Source organism: Berghia stephanieae, chromosome 14 (genome assembly GCF_034508935.2).
Source record: "Berghia stephanieae isolate SIO BIC M18660-M18661 chromosome 14, UCSD_Bste_1.3, whole genome shotgun sequence".
In the NCBI taxonomy this organism is placed as follows: domain Eukaryota; kingdom Metazoa; phylum Mollusca; class Gastropoda; order Nudibranchia; family Aeolidiidae; genus Berghia; species Berghia stephanieae.
The window spans coordinates 4712229-4723997 of NC_088373.1; the positions used below are offsets into that span (position 1 = coordinate 4712229).

Below are 11769 nucleotides of genomic sequence, written 5' to 3' on the forward strand. Positions count from 1 at the left end.
ATAAAAAGTACCGATTTTCTTTGTTTAGAACCAGGATTGCCGCCGTTGCTGGGCGACGTGACATCAGTCTATTGAATCCAATTACATGCACGGTGAATTGTTATAACTCCAAAATTAACGCAGCATTCAAAAGGAAGTTAATAAAATATTATTATATAACTCAATGCGTATCTTGTATATTATAAATCTATGTTATATGAAAAAGGGTATTGTGATTACATTATAAATGCCCTCGCTCGTTCTGGCCTGGTGAGAAAATTCGATCTTTTATCGTATCGTATCGAATCGTATCATATCGTATCGTTTCGAATCATTTAAGATCAAACAGGCTTTAAAAAAAACTAACCACCTTCAAATATTAAATTCATTGATTCTTGTGAATGTTTTATTTGTACACACTGTTTCATACAGGTAGTAATATTATTTCTCTATAATATTATATAAAATACAAGTGTTGATTGATAGATTGATAGATAGATAGATTGATTGATTTATTTATTTATTTATATTTATTTATTTATTTATTTATTTATTTATTTATTTATTTATTTATTTATTTATTTATTTATTTATTTATTTTATTTATTTATTTATGTATTTATTTATTTATTTATTAATTATATTTATTTATATTTTTTTCTTTTTAGTTAAGGATTGACGCGTATTTGTTAAATTTATTCCTAGCTAATTAATATATGGCCACGACCCATCGTCTAGAAACGGTATTATGTCAGGATCATTTATTTGTGACCATTCTTATAAAAACGGTGTTATTATATAATAGAAATGAATTTGGTACTGGAACTTGAATTCTTTGCTGCACATTATATATATATATATATATATATATATATATATATATATATATATATATATATATATATATATAAAAACGAATTTCTTATCAATATATTATTATTGCTAATTTGAATTTTCAGAGTCGAATTGACTAAGTTCATATAAGTCGTAACTCCATGCAGCTGTGAGCTAGTGAAACGAAATTAAAAAAAAAAAGAAATGAAAAAAAAAGGAAAAATGAAAATAATGATAATAATATAATAATAATAATAATAATAATAATAATAATAATAATAATAATAATAATAATAATAATAATAATAATAATAATAATAATAATAATAATAATAATAATAATAATGATAATAATGATAATAACCTATTTTTATTAGATTTTTATATTATTATTATTATCATTATTATAATAATAATAATAATTATTATTATTATTATTATAATTATTATTATTATTATTATTATTATTATTATTATTATTATTATTATTATTATTATTATTATTATTATTATTATTATTATTATTATTATTATTGTGTTGTTATTATTATTATTATTATTTTATTTTATTTTTTTTTTTTTTTTTTTATTTTGCAATGTAAGAAATAGTATTTATTTAACAAAGTAGGAGTCACTGGACAACATCAACACTCCACGTGTAGGCCGAGACATGATGCCTATTAGGCGATATTACATTTTTTTCAGACAGAGACATCGCTTTTAACGGCCAGGTATTCATTTTACACCTGAGCACGGCGGGGAAATGTGAGTAAGGATCCTTTTCCAATGACTCAACTTATGTGCCGCTATAGAGCGAGACTTGAACTCTTAACAATCTGGTCCGAAGGAGAGTGTCATACCATTAGGCCACATATCAGCAAAATTTAACTTGCCCCTGCTCATTTCGGGGCGCTGCATTGAAAATATTCTACAGTCGTTGAATTAAATTTTTATTCAACGCGTTCAAAGCATTATTCAACCATTACGTATTTACTAAGAAATGATAGGGTTTTCCAATGAGAGCGGTTGAATAAAAGCAATTTATTACATTATATAAGACTTAAATTTCGTCTTTCTTATCATTTCTATTCTAAATTGGATTCACTAGTCTGATGTCACGTCCGCCCAGCAACCAGCAGCTTGGTTCTAAACAAAGAAAATCGGTACTTTTTATTCTTCATGCTCGCTAGAGTTTTTTTCACGTGTCATGTGACCAGAATGTATAAATACCAAAACATGTTCGGATTTATAATGTTTTTCTCCTCTGGATACACTGTTATGCTCGTCGGAAGTTAAGTATTTCATAAGGGCGTCCGCCATTGTTCCGATAGTTTAGAACCAGTTACTAAGTTACTATACGTCTATACGAGGGAAGTGACGTCACGACTGTTGAAGCCTATTGACATTCAGGGGTCTGATTCATCCAGACATAATACCGTTTTTAAACGTTAACCCTCTCTCCCCTTACCTGCCATTATCCGGATTTTCCCCAAAACTTCACACCCAACCTATACAAAAATTGATTTATTTCCCTCAAACACAAAAGCTGTTAGTTCTTGCTATACATAGTATTTCTTTCTGCTAAATCTGTTAGTTCTTGCTATACATAGTATTTCTTTCTGCTAAATTTGTTAGTTCTTGCTATACATAGTATTTCTTTCTGCTAAATCTGTTAGTTCTTGCTATACATAGTATTTCTTTCTGCTAAATCTGTTAGTTCTTGCTATATATAGTATTTCTTTCTGCTAAATCTGTTAGTTCTTGCTATACATAGTATTTCTTTCTGCTAAATCTGTTAGTTCTTGCTATACATAGTATTTCTTTCTGCTAAATTTGTTAGTTCTTGCTATACATAGTATTTCTTTCTGCTAAATCTGTTAGTTCTTGCTATACATAGTATTTCTTTCTGCTAAATCTGTTAGTTCTTGCTATACATAGTATTTCTTTCTGCTAAATTGTTAGTTCTTGCTATACATAGTATTTCTTTCTGCTAAATTGTTAGTTCTTGCTATACATAGTATTTCTTTCTGCTAAATCTGTCAGTTCTTGCTATACATAGTATTTCTTTCTGCTAAATCTGTTAGTTCTTGCTATACATAGTATTTCTTTCTGCTAAATTTGTTAGTTCTTGCTATACATAGTATTTCTTTCTGCTAAATTTGTTAGTTCTTGCTATACATAGTATTTCTTTCTGCTAAATCTGTTAGTTCTTGCTATACATAGTATTTCTTTCTGCTAAATCTGTTAGTTCTTGCTATACATAGTATTTCTTTCTGCTAAATCTGTTAGTTTTTGCTATACATAGTATTTCTTTCTGCTAAATCTGTTAGTTCTTGCTATACATAGTATTTCTTTCTGCTAAATCTGTTAGTTCTTGCTATACATAGTATTTCTTTCTGCTAAATCTGTTAGTTCTTGCTATACATAGTATTTCTTTCTGCTAAATCTGTTAGTTCTTGCTATACATAGTATTTCTTTCTGCTAAATTTGTTAGTTCTTGCTATACATAGTATTTCTTTCTGCTAAATCTGTCAGTTCTTGCTATACATAGTATTTCTTTCTGCTAAATCTGTTAGTTCTTGCTATACATGGTATTTCTTTCTGCTAAATCTGTCAGTTCTTGCTATACATAGTATTTCTTTCTGCTAAATCTGTTAGTTCTTGCTATACATAGTATTTCTTTCTGCTAAATCTGTTAGTTCTTGCTATACATAGTATTTCTTTCTGCTAAATTTGTTAGTTCTTGCTATACATAGTATTTCTTTCTGCTAAATTTGTTAGTTCTTGCTATACATAGTATTTCTTTCTGCTAAATCTGTCAGTTCTTGCTATACATAGTATTTCTTTCTGCTAAATCTGTTAGTTCTTGCTATACATAGCATTTCTTTCTGCTAAATCTGTCAGTTCTTGCTATACATAGTATTTCTTTCTGCTAAACTAGCTCCTCCTCAACACAGTGTTAATAATATACTTTAATTAAAGCAAACATTTTTGTTCAATTATTATTGTGATGTACAAAAGATATCGGAAAAAAATGTTGGCTACATTGCAACACATGTGACGATTTTCCTATGGGTGGTAAGAAGACGTTTAAATCATAAACAACTAACAAATGCTATGTTGTGCGGCTATGTGGTCTAGTGGTATGACACTCGCTTTCTAATGGGAAGATCTTGGGTTCGAGCCTCGCTCGCGCATAGTTGAGTCCTTGGAAAAGGCTCTTTACTCACGACATTCTCTCACCGTACTCAGGTGTAAAATTAGTACCTGGCCGTTAACAGTGGTGTCTCTGTCCGAAAAAAAAGTGTAATATCGCCTAACAGGCGTTATGTCTTGTTCTACTTGTTACATGTTGCTGTTGGTCAGGGACCAATTGTAAAGCGCTTTGAGCACATTTAGTGGATATTGCGCTACATAAAAGCTCATTTAAAAATGTGATTTCAAATTGTATCTTGATTATTAATATCTATTGCAGGATAGCGATACAAGGCCTAATCCAAGATGGCGAAGCAAGCAAAAACCTGGAACATCCTAACACCCACAATCATCACAATTTTCACAATCCTTTCCTCAACACGTCATACTTACGTCACAGCATTGACGTCACAAACCAATAACAGTGACGATGCCATACGTCTACTACATGACGTCATTGACCCTTTCGACAATCGGGTACGACCCATTCTAAACCAGTCCAGACCCATTGAGGTTTACTTAACCTACAACCTCGTCAACCTCATAGACGTGGACGAAATCAACCAACGAATTACCGTCAACATTTGGATCAACTTTACGTGGTGGGACGAATTCCGCACGTGGAACCCGGATGACTACGGCGGAAATGACGTCATACATCCGAATCCCCCAGACATATGGCGTCCGAAAACGGTACTGACAAACTCCGCGGATGAGCGCGACGTCTTCAAAAATGCCGACTCACCTCTTTCGCTTTACTCGACAGGCGAAACACGCTGGTACATAGGGGGTGTGTACTACTACGTCTGCGCTATGGATTTGACCTACTTTCCTTATGACCAACAAGTGTGTCAAGCACAGGTCATGTCGACCAATCTAGGCACTGAGATCTATTTCAACGCAACCCGTGAAATTCGAATGGCAAACTACGTTGCAAATGGAGAATGGGACTTTGTATCATCCCACGTTTCTTACATCCTATCAAACGTCTCCGTCGAGGAGAAGCTTGGCTTTATTTTGATGACCGTGACTTTTAAACGCCTTCCAATGTATTATTTAATCAACGTTCTCATCCCAACAATGTGCTTGTCATTTATCTCACTCTTCGGGTTCATCGTTCCCAAAGACAGCGGCGAACGAGCATCCTTCGCCATCACCGTTCTTCTCGCGCTAGCCGTTTACATGGGAATCGTTTCTGCGCAACTTCCGGCTAACTCGGACTCGTTCCCACTTATCAGTATTTACATCTTCAGCCTGATGTGTTTGAGCATGCTTTCTGTGTTGATAATTGTAGGCCAGCTTCGATGGATTCAATGTAATTCCTGCAGCGGGGACTCGAACCCGAAAGACTCCGATCATCAAGGAAATGGATTCCAAAATGGACGCAATGAAAACTCAGAAAACGAGGATGGCTTAAAGACAATGTTGAAAAATTACCAGCATAGTCAGAATAATGAGAATAATTCGAATAATATAAGGTACGCCCACTCTAACCAAGTCGCCCCTCATAGTGGTGTGATTAACGTAAAAGGGGGAGATAATTCCCAAAGAGAATTTGCCGAAGACAATAACAACGACGGTGACATCTACACTAACACCGACGATAATAGAAAGAGTTTCTGGAAGGAATCTCCGAAAATGTACAATTATAATAATGGTAGACTCTTAAAGAGGTTGAAGATTATATTATTAGAATATGACGACATTATTTTGATGACAGTTTTCAGTATTCTGTGGATGATATTCACTCTAGTGTTTGTTGGAATGATCAGCGAACACCCATAGTTGTTTGGAAATTTTAGTTTGTCTGGTTTAAAAACAATGACCGATCGGGACAAAGTCTGAAATCAATGCTACATAATTTTTTAGACGATCAGAAATAATAATATTCCATTTATTTCCAAAGATGAAATAGCCTCCAATGTACCCTGACCTGAGTCCCATGGACCACAGTATTTGGTCATTGACGGTTTATAAGGATGGTACATACAACAGTTTACACAGAAGAAGCGGCTATGTGGTCTAGTGGTATTACACTCGCTTTCGGATCGGAAGGTCCCGGGTTCGAGCCTCGCGCTCGGCGCATAGTTGAGTCCTTGGAAAAGGCTCTTTACTCACATTTTCTCACCGTACTCAGGTGTAAAATGAGTACCTGGCCGTTAACAGCGTTGTCTTTGTCCAAACAAAAATTTGTAATATCGCCTAACAGGCGTCATGTCCCGTTCTAAATGTTACGTGTTGCTGTTGGCCAGGGACCCCTTGTAAAGCGCTTTGAGCACGTTTAGTGGATATTGCGCTATATAAAAGCTCAAGCTTTTTACATTACTCGGTCAGTGGCGGTTTATAAGGATGGTACATACAACAGTTTACACAGAAGAAGCAACGCTAAAAGTGTCAATTCAAAATCCATGGGATCGACTCACTATTATTCAAGACATTAGACAACCAAAAAAAAATGAGCTTTTATATAGCGCAATATCCACTAAATGTGCTCAAAGCGCTTTACAAGGGGTCCCTGACCAACAGCAACACGTAACACGTAGAACGAGACATGACGCCTGTCAGGCGATATTACAATTTTTTCCGGACAGAGACAACGCTCTTAACGGCCAGGTACTCATTTTACACCTGAGTACGGTGAGAGAATGTAAGTAAAGAGCCTTTTCCAAGGACTCAACTATGCGTCGAGCGAGGCTCGAACCCAGGACCTTCCGATCCTAAAGCGAGTGTCATACCACTAGACCACTTTGACAACCAAGTGGATCATCAGAAAAATGATAGGGATCAGCCGTAAAGCAAATTGTGACCCTTCGTCTCAAAACGGTATGAAGTCGGGATGGATCAGATGCTAAAAAGTAAAATGTGACCGTTCGTCTGAAAATGGAATTTGTTGCCAGATATATCATGCATAAGTTGAGTTTAATTGCTTTATAGAGGAGAAGGAATGTCATATTTTACTGTGTTAAATACCAACGTTTTATATTTTTGACCAGTTTAACTATACTTTGACGTTTTAGCATCTGCTCTATGCCGACATAATACCGTTTTGAGACGAGGGGTCACAAATTATAGTTAAAGTGGTCAAAAATATGAAACGCTGGTATTTAGCACAGCCATATTTCTGACTATAAATTCTATTTTCAGCATCTTAATCATCCCGACTTAATACCGTTTTGGGGCGAGGGGTCACAAATGAGGGATAGAAGGATCACATACATCAAAATTTGAGAATTTCGTCCAAAATCTTCGATGTGGAATTTTAGTGGCGTTGTTAATAAATAGAATAAATAATTAAAATAAAATTCCCTTTATTAATCCCATAGAGGAATTTGTCTCTAGGGTCAATTCCAAGGGAAGACTGGAATAACCCAGGCGTCAGCCGCAGTTCAGCGACGCAAATTGAGCTATAGGGCGAGATGACTTGCTCAAGGCCACAAGCGCAGCGGCGGGCGATCGAACTCGATGCCTTTCGGGTATGAAGCAAAGACCGTACCGCTGAGCCACGCTGCCCACAATCGTGGATAAAACTTTTAACTTTATATTTATTTGAAAAATTGTATCTATACACAAATTTGAATAATTGGGTTTGATTGTGGTAAAAGTTCACACTTGAAAGAGTCATAATTTGACGACTGCAGGCTTTTAAACTTTTCCGGGTTTTTTTTTCTGGTCTCGCACCTGACATAACGCAAGTGGGACCTACAACGATCCGGAGTGAACTCGAGACTTTTCTTTGGAGCCCCCCCCCCCCCCCCCCCCCCCCCCCACACACACACACACACACATCCCGGGCGATCTTCTGGCAATGCTACCCACCACTCCTCAACTCATTCCTTACCACCAAAGGTTTTCAAGACAATCGGATTCGATAGTCTGATGTCACACGACCACCCAACGACGAGTACACTTGGTTCTAAACAAAAAAAAATCGGTACTTTTTATTCGTCATGCTGGCTAGTACTTTTTCACATGTCATGTGATCAGAATGTATAAAAGTCAAAACATGACCAGATTTATATTGTTTTTTTCTCCTCTGGATACACTTTTATGCTCGTCGGAGAAGTATTTCATAAGGGCGTCCGCCATTGTTCCGATAGTTTATAACCAGTTGCTAAGTTACTATGCGTCATTACGAGGGAAGTGACGTCACGACTGTTGAAGCAGATTCCCCATTGTCTTATTTTTATCCTGGGGGCTTTAACCCTTTCTTTAACAGCCATTTTCAGAACTTTCCCCAAAATTTCACACCCACTCAACACAAAAATAGTTTTTTCTTACTCAAACAGAAAAGCAACAAATACATTCTATGCATAATATTGATCAGCAAAAATGTACTCTACAACACAGTGTCACGTTTTTATAGCTATCTATAATAAAACATTTTCTTTGAAATGTGTGATTTACAAAAGAAATCTTGATTGATAAAAGTGCTGGTTGGATCGTAGCGAATGTGACGATTTTCCTATGGTTGGTAAGGAGAGTGTTAATTGTAATTCTAGAATTATTTTACTATCGCATATTCTTCCTTTTTATTGGCGCTAATATGACGTATAGATAGAACGAAAATGACGTCACTCATGTCTTTGTTATTGATTTTTTTTGCAATCCATGTTCATGAGTAATTCTCACTAATTTATCAAATTAATATATAAAGTGTTGCTATTGGTTCTTGGTTGTATATTTTTACATTTTTGTGCATTTGCATATATATATATATATATATATATATATATATATATATATATATATAATGTATACATTGTCGCCATAGATTCTCAACGTTGTGTTTATACAGTTTCATGCATGCCACGTCTGTAAACGAATTTCCATTTTTTTGGATGAATAAAGTATAATATATTATTATTATTATTATTATTATTATTATTATTATTATTATTAAAATTAAACTGTATTAACCAAACTAAATAAAAGTCTAAGGTTACACATAGTTTTATTTGTTGGTCCGTTATACTTCCGGATGGCAATGTTGTCAGCTTTTTTAGCAAAGCGCATACTGTTTATTGCAATCGCTAGCTAAGCACGTATCATCGGTATGAAAATGCTTAAGCTTACACAAATCTATTTGTGTTGGTACCATAACAACAACAACAACAACAACAACAATAATAATAATAATAATAATAATAATAATAATAATAATAATAATAATAATAATAAGAAGAAGAAGAAGAAGAAGAAGAATAATAATAATAATGATAATAATAATAATAATAATAATAATAATAATAATAATAATAATAATAATATAATAATAATAATAATAATAATAATATTAATAATAATATTAATAATAATAATAATAATAATAATAATAATAATAATAATAATAATAATAATAATAATAATAATAATAATAATAATAATAATAATAATAATAATAATAATAGTAATAGTAATAACGGTAATAATAATAATGATTTAAGAAAATATTTAATTGATTAATTTTTTAATTTAATTTGATCTAATTAATTTTTAAATTGTCATGTGGATATAATTGTTTCCATTAATTTCATGATTTTGTAGACTGGTTTGTAAATGTTGACCAGTAAAATGCATGACATCTGAAACAATGTAAAAAAATCATAATTTATCAGAGACTTATGTATGCATATTATCGTTGTTGCTTTCATGATTATTTTTGTCATTAATATTTCATTGTACTATGAACTTCATTCGATCATGACCAATTTTCAATCACCAGTAAAATTCTATGATAATATTTTTCGATTTTACATTGCCGTATTGATACATTTTTCCCGACATTCAAAGTTGTGTCAAAATGTCTGTGAATGATACAATGCAAGCTATATGAGATTCTGTAATTATAAACTATTGTATAAGGCATTAAAATCATCATTCCTATTAAGCCTTTAGTAAGATAAGATAAGATAATATATTGATAATATGGTGGGTAAAATTGTGAATATTTGACCCAAACGTTCACCATCAATAACTGCTTAAGATTCAAATTAATGTGTGTTGTTACCATTGATCTGGCGGGCGAAAATAGTGAAAAATTTTCTTATTCTTTAAACCCAAAAAAACTGGAGCATTATATAGAATAATATCCAGTATAATTGCTCAAAGCCCTTTACAAGGGGCCCCAAGTCAACAGCAACGATGTTCATTTAGGACAAGACATGACGCATGTTTGGGGATATCTATTGTAATTTTTCCGACAGACACAACGCTGTTAACGGTCGGGTACTCATTCTATACCTGAGTATGGCGAGAGAATCTGAGCGAATTGCCTTTTCCAAGGACTCAACTATGATCGCTCAGAGCGGACTCGAACCCTGGATCTTCTGGTCCCAAAGCGAGAGTCAAACCACAAGACGAATCATAGCCGTACTCTATTTACCGTTTTAAAAAAATAAATCATATTTTGTCAACAACCTAGAATCCAAAACACCTTTCTTATATCGATCGATCTACCAACACGACACGCTTCACTGACCAGGAGCAAAAAGGCATAAAAGCTTTGATTTAGATCAACTGTACGAAAATTATTTTAATGAAAGAAGCAGGTATTTCTTACGCTGCCGCGCGTAAAATCCACCACTGTTAAAAAGATTAGATTTATTTTAGGCACACAAAAATTCATGATATAGGCCTTCATTGTATTATATTTGTAACCTATCGTATCAAAAGAGTGTTATGTCAAGTTAAATACAATGAATGTCTTACACTGAGAAACTGTTAAAGTTCGTATTTCGTTTTATTTTGATTTTAAATTAACTATTGGTTTACTGATTATTCCTGACATAGCACCGTTTTGAAACAGTGGGTCACATTTACATATGGACGTCTTTTTTTCTACCTGACAAAAAAAAATACTTTAACTGAACTTAAACAAAAACTCATAGACCAAAGACTTTTTCGAAGTCACAGTTTACTGACCAGGATCACAAAAAAAAAAAAAGTGAAATTGATCAACTGTGTTGTCCTACTCTAATCAAACTGTTTTGAATTTAAGCCCGAAGATCATTTTGTTCAATTTAAATGGTCAGAAATTAATAAACGTCAGACACCTTTAAAGTCACGCTTCGCTGGCCAGGATCAAAAGACAAAAACGGTGAAGTAGATCACTTGCGTTGTCTCACCCTCTTATCAAACTGTTTTGAACACCTATCCCGATAACACTTAGTTCATTTTAAATGGTCAGAAATCATTAAACCCCTAGACACCTTTAAATTCACGCTTCACTGGCCACGCTAGGATCAAAAGACAAAATCTGTGAAGTAGATCAATTGCGTTGTCTCACCCTCTTATCAAACTGTTTTGAACACCTATCCCGATAACACTTAGTTCATTTTAAATGGTCAGAAATCATTAAAGCTCTCGACACCTGTAAATTCACGCTTCACTTGCCACGCTAGGATCGAAAGACAAAATCTGTGAAGTAGATCAATGCATGGGAGCGATCTATATTAACTTTCCATGTGCTCGAGGTCATTGGTCACATTGCAAAATGTGCTCAAATTGACCCACTTAGTGAAAAGTGTTCACAGCTTTTTAAATATCTAACATCACGATTGGTCATTTGGTTCAGTTTGACACATGGGTATGTTTACAACTTTCATAAACAAAGCAGCGTGTTGACATTTGTTAAGAAATATCCAATCGTTGGATAGCAACAAATCACGTGATTGATGGCCTGGTTGGACGAAAACATGAATATAGATCATTCCCATTGTGTTGTCTTACTCTCTTATCAAACATGTTTTGAATTTCGGCGAG

At 33.8% G+C, this 11769-nt stretch overlaps 1 protein-coding gene across 1 annotated transcript; it reads left to right on the forward strand.

Annotated features, from left to right (window-relative positions):
* The first annotated feature begins 285 nt into the window (after positions 1–285).
* On the forward strand, positions 286–7739 carry LOC144959920 (neuronal acetylcholine receptor subunit alpha-7-like). The gene is made up of 2 exons (XM_078892768.1): positions 286–411; positions 4289–7739. Exon 2 carries the CDS (start codon positions 4315–4317, stop codon positions 5791–5793), a length of 1479 nt encoding a protein of 492 aa, XP_078748894.1. The 5' UTR covers positions 286–411; positions 4289–4314; the 3' UTR covers positions 5794–7739.
* The last annotated feature ends 4030 nt before the right edge of the window (positions 7740–11769 follow it).